Source organism: Mesocricetus auratus, unplaced genomic scaffold (assembly GCF_017639785.1).
Source record: "Mesocricetus auratus isolate SY011 unplaced genomic scaffold, BCM_Maur_2.0 Super-Scaffold_100022, whole genome shotgun sequence".
NCBI lineage: Eukaryota > Metazoa > Chordata > Mammalia > Rodentia > Cricetidae > Mesocricetus > Mesocricetus auratus.
Window position 1 is genome coordinate 32580954 of NW_024429203.1, and position 24416 is coordinate 32605369.

At 40.1% G+C, this 24416-nt stretch overlaps 1 protein-coding gene across 1 annotated transcript in view; it reads right to left on the reverse strand.

Moving 5' to 3' along the window:
* Positions 1–241: 241 nt before the first annotated feature.
* Tnfaip8l3 (TNF alpha induced protein 8 like 3) overlaps positions 242–24416 on the reverse strand; it is a 38854-nt gene continuing 14679 nt past the window's right edge. The window contains exon 2 of the mRNA XM_021226829.2: positions 242–5091. Within this exon, the coding sequence (XP_021082488.1) occupies positions 4529–5091 (563 nt within the window). The 3' untranslated portion in view covers positions 242–4528. The remainder of the gene's footprint in view (positions 5092–24416) is intronic.

Consider the following 24416-nt stretch of genomic DNA (forward strand, 5'->3'; position numbering starts at 1 on the left):
TGTGAATATACTGCAGACTTTCAACATGGCAGCTCTTTCAAAAGCCAAAATGTATCTACTTTCATTCAAATTCTTATTTGCTTCTAAGGAGCAAAAATTATGTTAGAAGGTTTTACAAAAGTATCACCATCATAGACAAAATGTATAACCCAATCTATTAATATGTAAGTAAAAGACCAAGACCAAAAGGAAGAAATTTTCTGATATTATTTGGCTATTGAGTAGCTCAGAACACAGCATAGGGAGCTCAACTTTTAAGTTTATTTATATTAGTTAACCATCCATATAATATGTAATTTATTAATTGCATTAAGTGACTTTGCATACATAGGTATCTATGTCATTCATTAGTTTTGAGTTCCAATGCCATTTTTCAATATTCTGTTGTATGCCATTGGGGTTAGAACTCCAAAGCCATGTGCCTGCATTGTCAGGTTTCCTGCTGGTTTCTACAGTTAGGGAGTTTGCAGGGCTGGAGGAGGGAGGAAGATATTCGGCTTGTGTTGTTTGCTCCAGTATCACTATAGCAACACTTCTTTACTTTGGCAACAGTAGCTGAATCTAGTTTATACTTGTTCTAATATTTGTGGGTCAGCTCTATCATAGACTCTAAGTGTCTCTAGCACCAGGCAGTTGGCATCGAAGCCTCTGTTCACAGATTTGCTCATAGTCTCACAGTCTCCTGTGGGAAGCCAAAGACTCCAGTGGTAGTTGTGCAAAGTACCTCTCTAAGTGTTCAGGTCTTCAAATCCTTGGAGCCTCTCTTAACATACTTTTTAAATGGCTCTTACCTCAGATCTCAATTTTTGCAGCTGTTACCCGGTGATACCTGGAAGTCTGTGAAGTTTTAGAGCTTTATAACTAACTTGCAGTAAGCTGAAATTCAAATTAAATCAAAGCTAATGGGTTTTTCTTAATTTTGTTTAATCCCCAGTATTACTGAAAAATTACAAAGGAAGAAAGAAGGAGAGGGCCAAGGAGAAACTCAAAACATTTCCTTTAAAATTAGGAACAAATCAAGTATATCTAATTTCTCCCTCTTCTAGTCAACATGGTGCTGGAAGTCATACCTAGTTCAATAAGGCAGATGAAGGCAACAAGGAGGATACAAAGAAATCAAAGTATCCTTATTTGCAGATGATTTCATTCTGTACATAGAAGACCCTGAAGAGTCCATGAGAAATACTCCACACCTGATAAACACATTCAGCAAAGTCACAATATTAAAAAAATAACTCTAAAAAGTTACACAGCCTTTCTATGCACAAATGACAAGCACACCAAGGAAGAAATCAGGGAAACAATTAAGTCTTCAACAGCCTTAAAATCATGAAATAGATTTAACTAAGGAAGTGAATGACTTGTACAATAAAAAACACTATTAAAAATTATAGCAGGAGATGGAAAGAGATCCCATGCTCGTGGATTGGCCTGACTGATACTGTAAAAAAACAGCCATCCTACATAAAGCAACTTACAGGTTTAATGCAATTCCTATAGAAATTTAAATGCAGTTCTTTACAGAAAAGACCTTAAATGTTATATGAAAATACAGAATGGCTGGAGGCATCACCATTACATATTTCAAATTATACTCAGGATACACTCAAAGGACTCTATAGTCTATCATCTTGGTTTGCTTTCTACTCGTGTGATAAAACATCTGACCAAAAGCAACTTGGGAAGGAAAGGGGTTATTTCTCCTTATAGACTAAAGTCCTTCATGAAGGTAATTAAGTGTACAAACTCAGAGTAGGAACCTGGAGGCAGGGTCTAATGCAGAGACCCCAGAGGAGTGCTGCTTACAGGCTTGTTCTCCATGACTTGCTCATCCTGATTCCTTATACAACCTTGGATAACCCACCCAGGAATGACACCATTTTCAGTGATTTGGACCCTTCCACTTCAGTCACTGATCAAGGAAACTCCCTAGAGATTTGCCTACAACTTGATGTATACATTTTCTCACTAGATATTCCTCTTCCCAGAAAACTCTAGCTTATGTCAAGTTGACAAATACTCAACCAAGACAACAGATCCCTTGTCATGCTAAACAATGATATACTAAAACGTTACTATTAATCCATAACCTTCCTTTTTTGTTTGTCCCTAAGATCTCATATTAATATCAATGTCACAATATAAAGCATGGTATAACTTTTAAAGTCCCACAGTTTTTAAAAATTCAGTTTCTTTAAAGAACCCAAAGTTTCACTGAGGGGTGGTGGTGCACACCTTTAATCCCAGCACTCAGGAGACAGAGGCAGGTGGATCTCTGCGAGTTCGAGGCCAGCCTGGTCTACTGAATGAGTTCCAGGAAAGCTAGGGCTACTGTCTTGAAGAACAAAAACAAACAAAAAAGTACCCAAAGTTTCACTGAAACTCCAAAGTTTGGGCTACTTTAAAATCACAAACAACTTACATAGTTTTATTCCAAGAGGTAATAATCAGGGCACAGCCACAATCAATTCAGAGCAAAATCAAAGTTTAACAGTGGAAAATAAATCCTGTTTCTCAGTGCCCCACATCTGGAATTGACTGAGATCTCGGTCTGGGCATCTGCACTTCTTTGGGTCTGCCAGCCATGGCAGACAAAGCTCTAGTTATTTACTCTGATAATGTATTACTACTAACGTCATCAAAGAGCTCAATAGCAAACTAAAACGCAATCCGAGTTTTAAAAGGGAAAAAGCCAAGAATAGAAATTTTCAAAAAGAGGCATGCTGATAGCCAAAATAGTTCTAAAAATAATTAAAAATGTTAATTATTAGGAAAATACACATCAAAATCACAGTGAGATTTTACTTCTCTGAGGATACGATAAAATCAAAAAGACAAAGAGTGACATGTGTTGATAGGTATGTGGAGGAAAGGGGAAATTGCTGTAGACGCCAAGCAGAACAGCCAGTGCAGAAAGCAGAGTGGTTGTTCCCTATGGAGTGAGGGGTACAGCTACCACCTAAGCCAGAAACCACATTACTGGGTGAAAGGGAACACAATAGTCATGTTGAAAGCAGGTGTGGGAATCCCTCGGTTGTCACAGCAATGTTTGCAATAGCTAAGACTCAAAGCGCCATCAACAGATGAGTAGCAGAAGAAAAAGTGGCATTTGAACAGAACAGAGTGTTTTTTTATTGTAAGAAAAAATTCTGACATTTGCAGCAATATGGATGAAATTACAAAACTTTATGTTAAGTGATATGAGACAGATATTGAACAAACACTGTGTAGTTCACAAACACGGAATACTCCAAAAGTTGATATCTAAGAAATAAAAAGTAGAACACCGGTTACTACAGAGTGAGAATGGGAAGAAGCTGATAGTTACATTTACATAGAACAATCCTATTGTTCCGTTTCATAATAGGGTCGCTATAGCTAATAATAATGTGCTACATGTTACTAAATAGCTAGAGGCAGGGATTCTGAATAATCTTGCCAGAAAAAATAAATATTTATGATAGATATGCTAATTACACTGATTTGATAATACAATATATACATCTACTGAAGCTCTACATCACAACAGACACTTAGAAATATTATAGGTCAATTATAAATAAAATTTTAGTGCAGAACCCCACACCCCACAAAACAGAAAACTACTCATCAGAACAGAAAAATTCTCCGGTAAGATGAAATGGAAGGAGGAGACACGTGAAGAAGTGAGAAGCGGAGTGGCTGCTGAAGAGATGTAGCTGGAGATGAGACTGGAGATTCTGAGAAACCGGAGAACCGGGAAATAACAAAAGCATGGCTCTTCCTAAACCGAGAGTCACGGCTGTGGCCCTGGACAAGTGTGCTCAGTCCATGTGCAGAGGAAAGGGAACAGCGTCACCTTGACTCCCATTTCTGCCAAACGAGGCAAGGAACTCTTTCTTTTCCTTTTCCCTCTTTTTTCCATTTCCTCAGAGTTTCCTATATAGGCCAGGTTTGTCTCAGCCCTACTCTGTGGTTCAGACTATCAAAACAATAATAATTCTTATACCCCAGCCTCTCTGGTACTGTGATTACTAAATATGCCATGACAACTGACAACAAACACATCAGCTACGAATAGTTCTGCCCCATCTATCTATTATATGCAATCACTGGTGTCTGTTTCACAAAACCATGAATGTGAGTTGTCCCGTTTGGTCCTGACAACAGCCCTGTGAGGTAGTCAGGAAGCGTTACATCTCTAGAACACAGAAGATAGCGTCCATGGTGGCAGGACTGATACCAATGCCCATGTCTTCTGCGTCCTAGTCCAGGACGCCTTCCACTTTAAGATGAAGCAAGCTCATGGTGGTGAGCAAAGCAGGCTCTTGCTTAGGACAGTTGACTACTCTCTGGGCTTGCAAACACAGTTCTTTTAGATGTGAGATCTCATGCCTGTGCTCAGGGAGTCAACACACTAGGTCTGGGTTAAAATCAGCATCAGAAGGATGAAGAGGCCAGAACAAGAGCATCTTGAATGAAGCTTGCTACTTGATTCTCACTGGACAAGGTCAGATGTTCTAACTTGGATCAGGAGAAGAGAGTCCATTCAGAGGATCTTCTCATCTAGCAATTTATTGATCCCTTCACAAATCCTCTTGAGATTTGGTCTGCAGTTTCCATGTGGACCATAGAGAGTGGAAAGGAACTCCACATCAGCGAAGTGGTTGAAGACATGGTTTATGCGTCCATGGCTTCTGGGTGTCAAATGGCGCTGCACCAGCTCATGGACCAGGTCTTTGCACTCATGCAGCAGCTTGGAGAGCACGTTTGTATCAAAGGTGTATTCTACTTCATAGAAACTGACCATGGTCATGGCAGTCTGGTTCAGCTTCTTCCGGAGTTTCTCCACAATCATGACCTCCTCTTGACTGAACTGTTTGTTCCGGTAGAGGATGCCGATTTTGATTGCCACCTTGATCAAATCTTTCATGATCTTGTGGGCCTCCTTCTTGTTATGGGTGTGTTCTTCGGTGACTTTGTACAACTCATCAAAGATCTCACTGCTGGTGTCATCGACCAGCATGTTGGCAACAGTTTTGCTGGCTATTTTGCTCAGGATCTTCTTCTGGGCTTGAAGGGCAAGACTCTTCGAGCTAAACACATTAGGACCTATGGTAAGGAGATAAACAAATGCAGGAATGAGAACTGTTACAGTTTTTGCAAGTAAAACACAGCTAGTTGAACTTACATCCTTAGAACAAAAACTAATGTCTATACCTACAGCCTCCAATTGAATTCTACCCCAGACTCCCCCAAGTGCTTAGATTATAGGTATGTACCACCGTACCCTGCTCACTAATATTTTTATTAATTTTAAGTTACGTTTATTTGTGATGTGATATGATGTGTGTGTGTGTGTGTGTGTGCATGCATATTGTGGTCACAGTTTGTGGGAGTCAGATCTCTCTACCATGTGGGTCTCAAGGATTAGACTCAGTTTGCCAGGTTTGGTGGCAAGTACCTTTACAACTGAATCCATCTCACCAGCCCTCACTACTGTTCTTGGCAGCACTACGAAAGACACTTTATGGAGAAACAGACATCAACAATGCCAGACCACCAGCCACCTGCCCTCTCCACATGGGCCTGTTCCTTCTGAGAATTTTCTAAATGACACTCATGCTCATCCCTCTGTGGACAAGTGTCTTCCTCTCTGCCAGATCTTACCACTTCAGACCTACTCCCTATATAAGGCCTCTCTGACTTGACTACTTACCAAATACTTCCCTGAAGCCACTGGCACTTTGGAAACTATTCAGTTCTGCAACTTACGAAAGAGAGAATTATTGCATGGTGCCCAGAATGTAGTCAGTTCCAGGGACAATCTGGACAAGTTGATCATGGAAGTCTTTTTATTTTAACTGAGTCTCTAAGATATATTATTTTCACTGTCAAGATCTTGGGAATTGTGGTATGCTGCAGATGCTAAGTTGTCACTACCTGTATGTACAACTTACATGATAGATGTCAGAAATTTGAGAGAAAGTCAAAAGAACTCGGTTAAGAAATGATACCCAACCACTGTTTATTTGTTTGTTATTTACTTAGTTTTTTATTTTCATTTTTGAGATGGGGTCTCACAGGGGTGTGGATTTAGTTTAGTGGGAGGGCACTTCCTTAGCAAGCACAAGGCTCTGGGCATGGTCAACAGCAACAGACAAACAAAGGCAAAAAAAAATCACAAAGGCACTATGTAACCCAGGCTGGTCTTGAACTTTTGTAGTATAAGCTGCATTTGAACTCTGCCTCCTAAATGTTGGGGCTACAGATATGTGTCTCTATGCCCAGGTCACTAATTCTCAAGGGCACAGAAGGGTACTGTGTGGGAAATACAAATATCAACAAATGACAAATCAAACATGCCTTTGTCTAACTAGCACACTGAATGAAACTTAGGAAAACCACAGCCAACTTATTTTGCTCTTCTCCACTTTGTGAATAAAGGAGAATGCATGTGCTTTAAACCCTACAACACTGTGTCTGCACAAGTCTGTTTTGAATTTGTTGAAATACTTTTCAGAGTCTAGAACTGACCTAGATAGCCTAAGCTGGTTTTGACCTTGCAACACTCCCACATCTACCTCTTTGGTGCTGGAACTATAAGAATGGGATACCATGCTTGGCTCACCCACAGAACTGTAATTTCAGATACGTTATTAGTGCTTGAAAAAAACCTGATTAATCCATCATAATTATCTGCAACCAAGGTGTATAAGTAAATTGAAATTTAAGGAAGATTCTGGTGATAGTAAACCTCCACAGATTGGTAATTTTTCTTTCTATCGGGTCACAGTGCTCATACCAAGACTATTCTGGGCTGAATAAAGTTTTATGAGAAACACATCTCTAAATGACATGTGGAATAGTGGATTAAGGCAATTTGATTAAAAGATTCATCATCAACGTGAGTTTCAGATTGGCTCTCTGTCTGTCTGGGAAGGTTCTCTACTCCAGAGCTACAAATTCCTTTAATCTTCTCCCTAGGAGGAAACACCATGACCGACCAATAGAAAGGAGGAGGGAAGATCGCCATGCCTTGACTTCATCTACCCCCCGGGCAAATAAATTTGTTTAAAGTCTGCATAGAGAAGGTGCATAGAAACCAGAGAGGGAATTTGTATCTGGAAGTCTATTCCCTCAAAACTCTCTTTGTCTGAGTTGGGTAAATGATGCATACTTGTACTAAGGAGGAGGAGCACAAGTTTGAGGCTATCCTGGGCTATTGAGAGGCTTCAAAATAAACAAGAAATCAGGTTGAGAGGTGGCTCAGTAATTAACAACATGGTATGACTGCTCTTGCGGAGGACGAAGTTCAGTTTCTAGGGTCTACACCAGGCTGCTTGAAACAGCTTGTAACTCTGTCTCCAGAGGGAAGCCTCTTCTGGCCCTCTGGCACCTGTTGTCATGTGCATATATACACAGACAGAACAGCATACACACGCACACACACACACACACACACACACACACACATGCACGCACACACACTTGAAAATAGAATAAATCCTTTCTAAGACAAAAGTGTGCCTTGTCCCTCCTATATACAGATGATAAATGGACTGAGAGAGAAATCAGAAAAACATTACTCTTTACAATAGCTACAAATAACATAAAATATCTTTGGGGTAACTCTAACCAATCAAGTGAAAGATCTGTATGACAAGAACTTTAAGTCTTTGAAGAAAGAAATTGAAGAAGATATCAGAAAATGGGAAGATCTCCTATGCTCTTGGATAGGTAGGGCTAACGTAGTAAAAATGGCAATCTAACCAAAACCAATTTACAGATTCAATGCGATACCCAGCAAAATTTTTCACAGACCTCAAAAGGACAATACTCAACTTCATATGGAAAAACAAAAAACCTAGGATAGTCAAAATAATCCTATGCAATAAAGGGACTTCTGGAGGCATCACCATCCATCCCTGGCTTCAAACTTATAGAGCTACAGTATTGAAAACAGCTCGGCATTAGCATAAAAACAGACAGATAGACCAACGGAATCTAATCAAAGACCCTGATATCAATCCACACACCTATCAACACCTGATTTTTGACAAAGAATCTAAAATTAATAAATGGAAAAAAGAAAGCATCTTCAACAAATGGTGCTGGCATAACTGAATGTCGACATATAGAAAATTGCAAATGGATCAATATCTATCACCATGCACAAAATTCAAATCCAAATGGATCAAAGACCTCAACATAAAACCAACCACACTGAACCTCACAGAAGAGAAAGTGGGAGGTAGCCTTGAATGTGTTGGCACAGGAAACCACTTCCTAAATATAACACCAGTAGCACAGACACTGAGAGCAACAATGGGACCTCCTGAAACTGAGAAGCTTCTGTAAAGCAAATGACACAGTCAACAAGAGAAAGCAGCAACCTACAGAATGGGAAAAGATCTTCACCAACTTCACATCTGACAGAGGACTGATCTTCAAAATATATGAAGAACTGAAGAAGCTGGACCTCAAAAGACCAAATAACCAAATAGATTTCCATAGGAGCACAGAATTTTTTGCATTCAAAGTGATCATGAATGTGCCCCATCACAAATGCCCCACACAATTCATTCTCTTAGATGCCTCAGGAAGGAAGGGCTCTGTGATCACTTCAGTGAGTTTTAGATGATTATGTATTTTTACTCTTGATGGTTAGTACATCAGGTCAAGGCAAGAAAGATAATCTCATGATTTTGTTTAGTTACCCAGTCACAAACTTACTAGGCACACATACACACTAATACATGTACATATAACTATGTAAAACACATCCTGTAGGATGCATCATGGGAAACCATGGAGAGGATTGGAAGAAGAAAAATCAAGACAATGGAGACAACAGAAAAGTTTTACAACTCTCAGAAATCTATGGGAACGAGATACACAATGCTACTACTGATTTAAGGGAGTGTGAACCCACAGGCATAGTCCTATTCAGGGATGTTTTGCACATGGAGATTTTGGGTTTTTTTCTATCCATACTTCTGTATTAGCATTCTCTAGAAGAACCATGTTGGTAATATATCAGGAAGAGACACTGTGGGCTAGATGGAAAAACTTGGGTCAAGTTTTGGGAACCAAAGTCAGGGATTAGTTGATTAGGAAAGCAAGCTTCACTATGGCTAGTGGAAAACACTAGAATATCCAGAATAGGTATTGACACAATTGTTTTCATTCCCATATGCATGCCTTAGGAAAGTGCTTTTGGCCAGAGATAATTTTCTTCATTATCTCTGAACAGAAGTTCCTTTTATCCAGCCACTACAGGTAAGGGGTAATTGATGGTGCCTGGGGATTTCTGGCTACAGTGTGACAGTGAGAGTGAAGTAGTCTAGAGAGACAGCATCAAAGATGCTTCACGTGGACACCTGCATGTGTGGGGAAGACCACATGGAGCTGCTGCTTTAAAAACAGTGTTCATCCAGAGCACAAGTTACACTTCCATATTTCCAGAAAACATGAGGCTCTCCCAGATGGTGAAATGGCACGCCAATAGTGACAAACAGCAGGAAAGTCTCACCAATCTCACCACGCTTGGTGAGTGGCCAGAGGAGCCTCATGAGAATAAGGTACCTAACTTTGGGCAAGAGAAGGGGCTGAGGACTATTCTCCTCTTGGCAAGAGCTCTTCCACAGACACATCTTAAAGATAAAAGCAATGGTCTAACATGATCTGACGAGAAATTAGCCACACAGCTGGGCATGATGGTTCGCTGTAATTGCAGCACTGGGAGGCCATTTTGGAGGGTGGGGCTTGTTTGGGGCCTCCCCCCAATACCTTTTATTGTAGGTGAAATGAAGAGGCTCTGGCAGAGACAGCTGTTAAAGTTTTCAGCTTATTATCTTATCTTTTCTTACCCAACCCAGTCAACCACCAGCTTGCCCTGAGCAATGTGTAACTCGGCTGGTGATTCTGTACCTGAGGTGGGGAGCACCATGTATTTGATCATCACGGTCCTGCAAGAGAAGACCTGGCTGCTTCAGCTCATAGAGTAAGAAAACAGGCACAGTGGATGGCAGCATCCAGAGACATGTGGTTAGTCAGCAGCGGAGCTCCAGAGCCCAGGTTCACAAGACTCTAGACAAAGCCTGCACCGTTTGCCTTTGTAATCCAGGACCCTGCCTATCTGTCTTCCTGTCCGCCTGTCTGCCACTACACTACATGCTATTGTACTCCTGGGCCCTGCCTGCCTGCCTGTCACTATGCTACTTGCTATGATGGTCACACACTCACCTCTGAAACGGTAAGCAAGTCTCCCATTAAATACTTTATTTTATAGGTTGTTTTGGTCATGGTGTCTCTTCACAGCAGTAGAACTGACTACAAAAGCTCCTGAATGTTTATGGCTTCTTACTTTTGTGACACATTAAATGGATCTCAATTTAAATCTCCATCTATCTTGGAAAGCTAACACTCATTATTTAATACAAAAAAGGACAGCATTATGACAGAATAACAGCACATTTACCAGAAGTTGAAGATAGATACAATTTTTGTTTTTTGATAGAATCATGTCTGTCTTAACAAAGTTATGCATGGATTTTGTTTTTCTTGTTGATTTTATAGCTAGTTCTGAAAAGTAAATGAGAATCTGATCACTTTCCTTTACCAGAATTATCCGAAGTAGATATTTGGGAAGTCATTAGAGACTGAATCATTTTCAACTTGATTGGTTAATTCTGATGATCCGAGAGAGATTTTTATACCATAGAAGAGCAGTCATCAGTAAAGCCAGCGTCCACTTACACAATTCCTTTAAACAAAGCCTCTCCTGATAGGGAGTCTTGCTCACCGAATCCTTTATGCATATAACTGATCTTATTCTTGCAGCAATTCTATGATGTACACAGCAGCAGCATTTTACACTCAGGGAAGCCAAGGCAAGAGAAAGTAAGGTTACTTTCCTAAATCCACCATGCAGGAGATAACAGAGCTGGGTTCTGTGGTCCTCCCCACTGCCCTGTTCTTCACCCCCCACTAAACACCCATTATTTCAGTACATACTAAACTTCCATGCATGAATGATAAACCAATTAGTTGTATTACTGCCCACTTTAAAATAAAGATTGATCAGCTTTTATCTCCCTCAGGGGAATTAATTTTTCAAAAACTGCGGCTGGAGAGATGGCTTAGTGGTTAAGACTGTTTACTGCCCTATCTTAAGGACCAGAGTTCAGATCCCCATTCCCTCATCAGGTACTCACAAACACCTGTAACTCCAGCTCCAACAGACCAGACACCCTCTCGAGGCCACCATAGGTACATGCATGATTTCACACAGACATGCACATATGTGCACATATAAACAGTACAACAAATCTTTAAACCCACAAAGCATTTCAAGCACATAGATAAAATGGAAGAAAATATAACACTTATATGGCCAATACACACAAAAAACCCAGTTCTTTTACATTTTTAGATGTTTTGTTATTGAGTATATGTGATGTGTGGGTGTGGACTTGTGCCAAGCCTACATGTGGAGGTCAGAGGACAACTTTGTGTAGTCTGTTCTCTCCTCCACCTTTATGTAAATTCTGGAGCCTTGACTCCAGGTCATTGTGAGGCAATCACTTTACCTGGCAAGCCATCTGGCCAGTCCAAGAATAGTTCTTAACATTTTGTCCTCCAAGACAGAGGGGGTGACATTCCTTTTGCCTTCAACTTCTCCCCTACTATTCTCCCCTCGGATGTAACCGACTCTAAGACTGATCTCTAGTTTTTATAGAGTAATTTTAAACCTTTCATAAAAGTTGTCACATGAATCCCTTAGAAACGTTTCTTTTAACATCATGCTTCCAAGATTTACCTAGTATGAATATGTCTGCCTGTTTCCTTTGCCAGACCCTCAAATTCATTCCACCTCCTGTACACACAGCGACCTGTCAGACCCTGCATCTAGAGGGTGTCTGCCAAGTCCTGGAGGAAGTGCTGCCAACTGCTCTCCACGGAGACCACACAAATTTTCACCCCCAGCAGCAGTGAGTTCCCAAGGTTACGCTTCCTCACCGATCATCCACCTCTCAAATTTTTATCCATGTGAATAGTACAAAAACTGGCATTTTGTTTTAACATGCATCACTCTCAGCCAATGGTATGCAGAAGATTTAAATGTTAACATACATCGGCCAATCATTCCCTTGATTTTCTTTTTAAATCTGACTTTAAAAATGTCTTACCTGCCAAACCAAGTCTCACATATTTTCTAGAACATTAAGGTTCTATTTTTTCACATTTTGGTCTTCAACCCACCTGGAGGATATCTGTGCATATTCTATGAGGTTTGGATTATTTATCTCCACACAATTTATTCTTTGGGCTAAATACTACATCCTTTCTGCTACTGATTTGTCAGAGGCCTCATTTTTTTTCATATCAAGTTTCCACATTTAACAGACACATTTCTGAATTTTTAGTGTATTCTTTAGTAGTTGGTGTATTTCAACAACAATACCACACCTTAATTGCTAACACAGTGGATAAGTACCCCACTTTATTCTGCTTAGGAACTATCTTGATTATTCTTTTCCTCTCAGATATGAACTTCCAAATCATTGCTCAAATGCATAATCTATTAGAACTAACAACAGAGTGCAGCAAGCTAAGTCATTTGGAGAAACACACAGAAGAACCCAACTGGTAACAGCCATTTAATTAACTGTAAGAAAGGACTAACGAGATGGCTGTGCAAACTGTGACTTGAGTTTCGTTCCCAGAAGCTATGTGGAAGGGGAGAAGTAGGAAGTTGTTCTCCGACCTCTGCACATGTGGTCTGATACACACAAGCCCCATCCCCCACATTCACTCTCACACACACAATAATAATCAAGAAAGGAACTATAAATTACATCAAGGGCTATTTGGTGAGTAAAATGTGCAGACACTTTATAATCATGATCAGAAGGCAGAGAAGAGCCCACCAAATGGTGTGAGAATAGCATTTAATGGATATGAAGTTTCCACTTCAAAGATGACTTCACCTCTACTTCTCCCAGTGATTTAGTTTGCTGGGCTCTGCGGTTAGTTCTAGTAGATTTTATGCAGCGTCTCTTGGATATTGTAATGCAGCCAAAGTTGCCCACACAGATGTGTCATCTTCTCCTCGTGTTTTCTTGTTTGTTGTTTTATTGCCTTATTATAATGGTGGGAACACCCACCAGTGGGATCTTGAGAAATAAGAATTATTTGGTTTTTCTGTCTCATTCCTAACTTCAAAAGGATTACCTCTACATTTTCCCATAAAATATGTTGTCTGCTGTGGTTTTCATGTAGTTTTTGTAGTTTTGCAGAATAAAGAAAGTCATAAATAAAGGCAAGTTTTAAATACATTGGTGAGTACATCAGAGAGACGATACAGCGAGATGGAGGGAGCTATTTTATAGGCACAGGATGCTATTTGATGGAATTCTCAGCGCTTGGATTGGTGGAAGCTAGTGTTCTGCTAAGTTAACTGATAAAAATGGTAATTCATTATGTAAAAAAGGAGCTCTTGAAGATACATATGAGTTAAATGAGATGCTAAAACAGAAATTAAAAGTCCTTTTAGTGTTGATATTGAAGCTGAGGATAAATTCTAAAGTTACTGCGTACCTATCTCTCTGTGACATCGCTTGTCCCAGAGTTTTCCTTGGGCAGATTATTGTGCTCACAGCAAAGTGTCTTTATTACACAAACCAGTCCTGAGATTCCTTCCAGCCTTAAGGCCCCAAACCTCAGTTTGACCGCACTGAGATCCCTACAAATTAGAGGAACTCCTCGGGCTATTAAATTAAAAGAAGCTATGTCTGCAGACCCTTGATGGGAGATGCCATTCTGTAAATCTGTCTCTTATTGGTTGTTGAATAAAGCACTGTTAGCCAATGGGGAAGCAAGATAGGTGGGACTAGGAGGCAAGGAGGATTCTCTGAAAGAGAGGCAGAGAGAGACCCATGTAGTCCGCCAGAGTAAGAGGTCTGGACCCTTTTTTCCAGTAAGAGAAATACTTAGATTAACAATTATGGGTTAAATACTTTAGTCAGAGCTAGCCAGTAAGAAACAAGCAAACGGCCAACAGCTTCAAAATTAATATAGTGTCCTGTGTATTATTTGGGGACTACAACTGTGGCAGGGCCCAGGCAGATGGCAAGGAAGACTATACTCTACAGACCCTCAATGATATTCCCGGGAATTCATCTTCAAGCTTCTTGGTGAGTTTCCCTGTGTTATTTGACAGGTTGATCCTGTGAAATGTGGGTCCTGTATCCCTTCGCTTCTGCACTTCTAACAAACCAACTAAATATTGGAGAACCACTGACACCAAAAATAGACATTTCCATTTTCTGTAAGCTTCTTGTACTTTCATTGGCATGCCTTTCTTAAGGTTGGGAAAGTTTTCTTCTATGATTTTGCAGAATATGTTTTCTGTACCTTTGAGCTGGGTTTTAGGTTTGGTCTTTTCATGGTGTCCATATTTCCTGGATATTTTGTGTTAGGGATTTGTTGGACTAAGATTTTCTTTGGTTGATGAATCTATTTCTCCTAAAAAAAATAGACATTTCCTAGACACATTAAGATTCTGCTCCAGGTCCTATGTAGTGACATGTGGCTTTTCTGGGGAGCAGCTTGGTAAACAAAGATCCTAAAGAGACACTCCTGTCTGGTTGTAGCTGGACCAGGACTGATCAGATGTGCTGATGTGCGTATCTTTGGTCCTCTTTTTAAACATTTTTTTCTTACTTCAGGACCCTAAAGGTGGGCTTGAGAGTTTGCTCCATCTCTATCACCCCTTCCTAATGGGACCACCTTGAATAAATATTTCTTCTGCTTTCTACTTATAATTTGACTCATCTAATTGGCTTGTTGTGGAAGGGTAGCCAGATGTGCTTGGCACAAGTTGTGACTTCCAAGTTGCCTGCTAGAAATCAGCCTGGAACACACACACACACACACACACACACACACACACACACACACACACACACAAAGCAAACCCTCATTCTCCCCCTCAGCTAGAGAGAAAGAGAGAGGGTTTACCTTGAGCCTCTAGGACAGACATCACCTTTTGGCTCTCTTTTGCTAAACTTTTCTCAAATCTTAAAGAAACAGGATAAACATTCTGTTTCTAAAAGCAGGTGATCTAATTTCATGTGGTTGTGCCATGTGTCTATGATAACTAGTTTTGTATATTTTTGGTTGTTTTCATATATTGCTTCTGTCAAAGATTTTTTTAAAAAAACACTGTGGCCACCTCAGTCCTCTTTTTAAAATTGATTTTTGTTATGTATGCCCAACTAAATTGCATATGCAGATTCAAATTTCAATATTATGATCATATATTAAAACCTGATAAATACATACTATTTATACATTTAAGCATGCTAAAAGTTTTAAAGTCTATTAAAATGATCTTTGAGAATGTAAAATTTTCATAAACCTTAAATAAATAAATATATATATATTTGATAAGGATTTCTGTCCAAAATCACTCTTCATTTATGTAACAGGTACATGAATTAATATGATTTTTTCAAAAATATTTTTTTGTATGAGTGCTCTGTCTATATGTATGCCTGAATGCCAGAAGAGAGTATCAGATTCCACTACAGATGGTTGTGAGCCACCATGTGGTTGCTGCAAATTGAACTCAGGACCTCTGGAAGAACAGCCAGTGCTCTTAACTGCTGAACGATCTCTCCAGTCCCCTCAAAATATTCTTAGCCTAAAACTTAAAGTTTTTATTATGGTTGAACTATATATAAATTAATAGAGACATATGTTTACTGAAGACTCTATGCCTTTTTCTTTTCATAATGAAGATTATACAAAATAAAATTCCAATACAAGTATGCTGAAAATGTTGGTTTATTGAAATATATCTTATGTATTGTTACAAACAAACTGTCTATGTTGGGTTATGTTTTATTTTTACATAATGTACATGTTGCCAAACTGATTTGTTAGTAAGTGCTCATGTAAACTAACTTGGCTTGATTTTATCTTGGCTATAGTAAATGAAAATTAAAATAAAACAATATGATAAAAGATAAAAAGTATATTTAATTAATGTGACATATAGGTAAAACAAATAAAGATGATGAATGGTCCTAATTGCCCTTGGAACAATTAAAATATTTTTGTTTGTTTTTGTTTTTGAGACAGGGTTTCTCTGCATTGTTTTGGAGGCTGTCCTAGAACTTGCTCTGTAGACCAGGCTGGCCTCGAACTCACAGAGATCCGCCTGCTTCTGCCTCCCGAGTGCTGGGATTAAAGGCGTGCGCCACCACTGCCCAGTGCAAGAGTTTTTAAATTAAAAAATTTGAAACAGCTTTTAATGACAGGGTACACATAATCCTCCAATACTGGCCAGATGTTATCTTCTTGGTCCATGTCCCGCTTCTGGTTCCACAGCATGTCCTCATCGCTTGAAGGTGTACGTCAGGTTGAAGAAGTGACTGCTCCTTCTACAGGATGTGTTCTACCTATTGATAGTTGCCCCCAACTCCACCCCGAGATTCTAGACTATTTATTCCACAGGTTAGGGGGATAACTCATGTCTGTGTGTTTAGATACGCTGCATTGTGTATATGTATAAATACACACACATCTTAAAGATTTTAAGGATGTTTTTGACCACTACCACCTCTTTAAAAAAATAAAGAAAGAATGGGGTTTTTAAAACCCTTACTTTAGTCAAGCCTATGTAAGAGCAAACTTTCTCTGTAGACCACACTGGCCTCTAACTCAGGGATCTGCCTGCCTCTGTCTCCCAAGTGCTGGGATTAAAGGCATGTGCTACCACTACCCTGCAACCTTTTATATTTCTTAAATATTCTTTATATTTAGATTTTAAAAATTGTTTATGATATCTAGTACTCCACTTAGTATATTCCTAATTGATAAAATGCTAGTCTTGGTTTTAATGACGCTACAAATGAAGATATCACGTCCTTCCATTTGATCATACCTTTTGTTATGACTGCTTACTCTAAACCTTATCTGAAACTAATTTTTGAAAGATTAAAGTGTTTTCATTGTTTATATAAGTCAGTATACTTGGGTAAAGCAAAAAAAATTCTAGGTTTTAAGTTAAACTTTAATTCCATTTACTCTGCTAGATATACCTAAAGGTTTCAGTTAATTCTTCTTATCCAAAAGACATCAATGTCTAATAACAACATTCATTATCTTACACCTTAAGAAATGCAATTAATCTTGCTTAAAATTAATTAAACAATATTTGTATTTAATAAAAAAGATAATACTATAGTAATGACTTCCTAAAAAATCTCATTTCTAGCCATTTAAATATAAGTAAGATAGTTCATAGATTACAAGTAACTATAAATATAGGGAGAACTATGTAGTCAATCTTAATAAAATATATAAATTTTGGTTATTTTAGATGTTTGATTCATCTGTAAACTTGATTCCAATAGGCCAAACTGTGTTCTTGATTACTTAATTTTAAGTATAGTAAGCCATCACATATAAATGTTATGCCAGATGCAGAGGGCGTAAAAATAATTCAGATCCAAGTCATAATGGCTTATAGTTTTGGCATGACCAGAGAGTTTCTTTCTTAATGGCCTTTCCTCTTTCCTGAAGACTGCTGTCTTGTCCATTGCTCAGTCTCATTTGCATCAGATCCTAGGAATGAGCCTTCCTAACTATGAGGGACCTTAATAAATAATATGTGACCCTTGCACACACAAAGTGCATTGTCCAACACGGGAAGTGTGAACAAAATCTCCTGAAGAAGCTGTGTCTGCAGAGACGGATTGCATGGTCGCTCAAATGGCTCGACAATAAACTACCTCTTTTTCGTTTTAAGATGAGAGCTGTGGTTTTTATGTGGATACACATAAAGCCAGCTAGCATACCTGATGCAAGTCTGTCTCCTCCTTTTTGCAAACCTTGTTGTGTGCATTCATGAGTGTGTGTGTGTGTGTGTGTGTGTGTATGCAAGTGTGAACACACATGTTCTTCCTTTCTCTTGAAAAATTTCCTGTCTGTGCTGATTGGGGAATACCTGTGTTAGGTCACTTTTATGTGCTGCTTTTGGAGTCAACTTTCTTAGCTTTTACCTTGAAGTCTTTTCCCACTGAGTCTCAGGATTATCGTGCATGTTTACACAAATATGAGGGGGCTCAAGACACTGGGAGACCCATCCCTCATAGGTGTCTTCCCAGACAAGCAATACAGTTCCCCCTGACCCAGGAATGGGAGATGTTTTCTGGGTTTCCCTATGAGTCTGTGGATTTTGTGGGGTATCCCCTGATACTCCCGTGCCTTTGGATGGGAGGAAACAGGTGCCTCTTCTCTTTGGTACCTTTATCATCAGGTATCATAAAACTCCTAAGCTAAAGGCTTGTCAAGGTCAGAAGAGAAGCAACAGCAGAAAAGAAGGCAGAATTATGCACTTGAGAAGGAATGTCAGGAGACAATGCCAAACGATAACAAAGCAGAACATTTCAAAGCAAACCAACCAGACAAACAAACCAAATATCTATACCAAAATGCTTTCAAAGAAAGCAAATTGATTAGATTTCTTAAACCAAATACATTGGAAGTGGACCAAAAAGGTGTCTGTCAAAGTAGAATCCTTGTTAACCAGCTCAGAATAAGCAAAATGGACTGTGAGTCAAACCATGGGAGGCCCTGGGCCCTGGAGAGAATGCACAATACGCTTGGGAAAGTAGCACCAGATGGTCCAGACTCCACGGGTCCATGCAGACACCTGGCTTCCTTCCATCTAGGTGGTTCCTCCAGTGACATGTGGGTCATTCTCAAGTTGCATATTGTGGCACCATAACTGTCACCCAAACAACACAGCTCTTGTCTTAAAGGGACCATGAGTTTATTCTGGAGGCATTTTGAGTGACCATGGCCCTGGGGACATAGGTCTAGACTACCTCAAATTCCATGTTCCATGCTTGGGTTTCTGACAAACAACACCAGGTAAAAGAATCTTCATTCTGTTCTTTATTCTACCAAAGTTCTTTGCCTTTAAGTGCAAATACACACCTGACTTACTAAAAGATTGAGATTGTTCATTTCATAATACATGGCTTGATCATAAATTCTTTATTCTACCAAAGTTCTTTGCCTTTAAATGCAAATACACACCTGACTTACTAAAAGAATGAGATTGTTCATTTCATAATACATGGCTTGATCATAAATTGTGGTGATATTTTGCTTGTGATCTAACAGATAAAGCCTGCCTGAAGATCAGAGTGCAGAGCTAAACCACTAGTTAGCCATAGAGACCAGGCAGTGGTGGCTCACACCTTTAATCCCAGCACTGGGGAGGTAGAGAAAGGCAGGATCTCTGTGAGTTCAAGGCCACCCTGGGCTACACTAGATTTATCCAGTCTCAAAGAGAAACAGAGTGGGACAGTGGTGGCTCACACCTTAATCCCAGCACCTGTGAGTCATATGCCTTTAATCCCGGCACTAGGGAGGTGGAGACAGGAGTGACATGGCTGGGCAGAGAGAGAAATATAGGGAGGAGGAGGCAGGAGCCCATCATATTCACTCTGAGGATTCCTAGAGATAGGATCCCCCATTTGGTCTGAGAATTTGTTAGAGATAAGAACTAGTTGCTGGCTGGCTGCTCTGCTTCTCGAATCTTTCATCATCAACCCCTATATCTGATTCTGGGTTTTTATTTTTAAGACCAATTAAAATTTGAGCTACAATAAATGTTTTAAACATAAATCATCCTTGCATTGCCATAACAAGCCTTATCTGGTCTGATGTGTGTAGTTAATATGCTGATGAATTCTATTAGTAAATTTAGTATTTGACATTTTCCTGGAACAAACTCCAGGGAAAATAAATTAAAATCTGAGGTGGTGGGAATTTAAGCTCATAAAACCAAAGATCCTGAAAGGTTCCATAATCTGATTAATTTGGCAACACGTAAAACCCCAGTTTAATAAACACACACATACACACACACACACACACACACACACACCTGTAAATTGAACTAGAGCAGTTGGAACACATGCAGGAGAAGCCAGACGGGAGACAATCTTGTAGACAATTGTGCATCTTATTTAACATTCAATCTAGTTTTTTTTGAGGAAAAATGAATTTTGTTTCATTCAACAGTTGAATATAGAACAGCAGGAAAGGGACACTTGTAACACACTACTTATGAGAATCCTTGTGCATATGCTGTAGTAAAATTGGAACTGGAGTAGAGCCACATTGGAATAATCACAGTCCCCATTGCCAACATCAGACTTAAGAACTGACAGTACCAAGAGGTATAGTTCACAGTGGAAGATGGATAGATGGTCATCCGAGGAGTCTGAGGTTGGGATTCTGGACTTGGTAGACTGGTTTGAAGACCCGGCCCATTCACACTTCTGTGGCGGTAGAAGCCTGTCTTCCTGAAAGTTTCTCAGAAGTACTCCTTTCTTGATGCTGCCCTTCCAAATCAAACCCTCCCTCTATTTGTTTCTAGGACAATAAGTGGTCCAGAAAAATATTTGCAGACTTTACAGTACTATAAAATAGTACCAACAAAAGGATCGTGCAGCTGAATTACCAGGTAGTCTTTCTGGGACACCATGGAGTCAAAATGCCAGGGGTGGCCATAGAGTCACTCTTCAAAGATGGAATACGGAATGTTGATCTGACTCAGGAACAGTGGCAAGCAATAGAATAGAGCTGGCTTCCTGTCCCCCTGCTGTCCCCCCCCCAATTCTTCTCATGTTCCTGGTTTCTCAGTCTGCTAAATAGGGAAGTAAAGCAGCCCAGTCTGTTCTGTGTTCTCAGTCTGATAGTGATCCCTTCAGAACCAGCGGTTGAGTTTTCATTCACAAAGGCCACCACTGGGCACATACCAAATACAAGTGTTCCTGTGGGGTGGGCCAGCAGCTGTCCTTCACTCGAAGGATGACTCGTCCTGTCCAGACTCCCACTTCTTCTGTTGTCTTTAGACACTGCCTCCTCCTTTGAAAACCCTGGGACATTTACCTCAGAGCCTACAGCGTTGCTCTTCTATGGCTTCCCTCCAGAGGGCCTTCTCCCATCTTTTCTGGGGTTCTTGACCCCCCCCCAGCAGACCTCAGTGTGGGTCAACCACAGAACAAGCTTCTGGCAGGATCTGTCCTAAACACTCTCCCTGTGTCAGCCTCAGCACCCACAGACTAAGCCACAGACGGCCAAACCTGCCAGCCTCTGGCCGGAGCAAGCTGCCCTGTTTGTCTATATGGGCTCCGTAGAAATTTCAGCTCCAGTTCCTCCCATTAGACCCCACTATACAGTGAATCCCTGTCTCCCCTAAATCAACATTCATGTTTTCCCCAGACGCACCACACCTGCACTGTGTATCTTCTCCACAGACCCACACAGGTCCAGCTACCCTCCTTCAACTCCCCTGCACAAGGCCTAGTCAGGGAATTCCCATAGGCTTTCATTTATTTGTTCCTTGGCAGATAGTTCCAAGAGGAGTATGCCTCATACATGCCAAACATTAGTAAACTTAAACCTCAAAAATTAAATAATGACCAGTCAGCACAAGAAGATACTCATAGAGCAGTAGTCTTGTATTTCCCCATTTTTACTCCAAATTCAATAGTAATTGCTATTGCCAGTGCCACAAATGGCCTTTTAAAAATACAATTGTCAAATACAATTTAATTGTTAAAGCCAATTTTCTAGGTTTTTTTCTTATTAATTGTATATTTGATGGTGCTCAGTGTGACATTTTAGTACATGTGTGTGGCATGTGCTGATCAAATCCAGCCTTATTTTATCATCCCTGCTTCCTAACACTTGATAATCTATTCAGGTGGACTTGAAATCCATGTATGAGACACAGAGTGTAGCACTTGCCTTTATAAACCTGGCTTATTTCACTTAACACAATGTCTTATAGTTCCATTGATTACGCCACTAATGACAGAATTCTGTTCTTCTTTATTGCTGAAAAATTACTCCATATACATATATATAAATTCGTGTGTGTGTGTGTGTGTGTGTGTGCATTACATTTTCTCTATCCATTCATCAGTTGATGGGTACCTAGGCTGATTCTTATCCTGCCATTATAAAAAATAGAAAGCCATGAAAACATGAGTACCCAGGTGTCTCTGGCATGTTGACTTCATTTCCATTGGATATATGCACAGAAGTTAGATAGTTGGATGAGGTGGTGATCTATTTTTAGAATTATTTTTATGTGTTTTGGTGTTCTACCTTCATACATGTCTGTGCACCAAGTGTGTACAGGGTCTGGATTCCATGGGATTGGAATTACAGATGGCTTTGAGCCATCATGTGGGTTCTAAGGATGAACCCAGGTCTTCTGGAAGAGCAGCAAATCTTCCTAATCCTATTTTTCAAAATTCTTAAGGAATTTCCATAAACTTCCCCAGAGTGTCTATAGTCATTGCATTCCTGCCGTTAGTGTATGAGAATTCATTCTTGACCACATTCTTGCCAGCATTTGTTATTTTGAACTTTTTGACCACCATTCTAGCTGTGTTGAGATGGTTTCTCACTGTAGTTTTGATTTGCATTTCTCTAATGGCTAGTGATATTGAACACTTCTTTCTTATATTTGTTGGCCAATTGGACAGTCTTTTAATTGTCCATGTGGGGTGTCTGAAGCAAGGGAGGCTCTTTTTCTTGCCACAGTGTGTGAGTACAGAATGCTACAAGTCTTCCTGGGCAGGCCTGCTAACTACCAGGAGGCCCAGGACAAGGAACTGCCAAGAGCTCCCCAAAATAGGTTTTTCAGTCTTTGACTGACCTGGCTGCCAGCAGCATGGAACCCTCCTTAGGGTTAGGTCTCTGCTTTCATCATCCCAGCTCTCCAGGTTCTTCACAGATTTATGCAGATTCCCAGGCATGGGTCAGCCAGGACTCTGAGCTAGTGGTCTATCTTCTGCTCACTCTATATATCTCCAAGCTCTTGACCTGGCATCAGACTCTCACTTTCACAACATTGTCTCTGACTCTGCGTATTCTGTCCCCTGTGCTAGGACATCCTACCCCCTTCTCAACACAATTCCCACTCAATCACAAGGGCTCCACTGGAAGGACCTCAGACTCCTGAGAAATTTTTTCTTTTAGGCATTAATCACCCACCACCTGGATGACCAACTTTCTCCCTCACCAGTCTAAACTCCTGGAGAGCAGAAATTGAGGTTCATGCACCCAACAGCCATAGCCAGGACTTGAAACAAAGCAAGCTACCACCACATGAATGATTGAACTCACATTAAGAACACCAGTGATAACCTGGAGCTGGCATATACTTGGGATACTGAAGTCTACTTCCTCCTCCAGGGGTCAGAGATCCCTGCACTGTGCTCCTTATCCGGTGAGGAGGTTGTAACTGTCACATTACTCTTTAGTCTGGTAAGTTAGGCTTTTGTAAAATTTCAAAATAATTCAGGTATATCATTTCAAAGTCAAACCAATCTACAAAACTTATAACCAAATGAAACATCTCCTGACCTATCTCTGAGGCTGGCTCCTTAGAGACAACCACTTCAGGCCATTTCACTGTTTCCATGACTAATGGCCTCCACTATTTAAATTATATGCTTATACTTTTAGTTCTTGGTTTTATTTGCTTTTAACCTCAGACTACAAAAGGTGGAAATTTCATTGTCTTCCCTATTCATGTTCTGTCTACCTTCTAATTTGGTTCCCTGTCAACATTTGGTCAAATCACACTTTGGCAGTTATAGTATTATGATTTAGATAACATTCATAGTTTAGTCAGGATGTTCTATGACTTCTATGACTGCATTTCCTCTCTTATTCATCTTGTTTTCCCAAGGAGTTAACACTGCTTGTCTATATCTTTTGGTTTATTTCCTATCTATCTAGAGCTAAACTCCCCCTTCCCAAATTCCTAAGAGATACGAAGCTCTCAGTATGTCAACAAGTCAACTACTTGGCCACTTCTCCTTTTTTCTTGGATGTCCCTCTGGGAGTGTGATGTTCACTGCTAAGATCTGAGCACATTTTCCTTTATACCTGACATCTCCCTCCCCCTCCACCACTTCTCCTTGGCTCTGTCTTAGGTCTCAGATTCATGGCTTCTCTTTTTTAATTTATTTTCTGGTTCAGTAGAATGCTCTCTGTGACAAAATACTGGGGAGAAACAACATAGGGAAGGAAGGGTTTATTCAGCCCAGATGATTAGTCCACAGTTGCATGGCCCTAGGAACTTGGGAAAAGCATCATGGTGGCGGGGGCATGTAGAGGATAAAGAACAGGCTGTTTATCTAAGGGCAGAGAGGAAGCAAAGAGAAAGGAAAGGGCAGAGAAAGATAAACCTAAGGGCATACCCTTGATGATTTATTCCGTCTGCCTAGGCCGTACTTCCTAACATTCTCAGAATCTCCAAAAACAGTGCTACCAGCACAGGACCAAATATCCAACACATGAGCCTGTAGGAAACATATTAT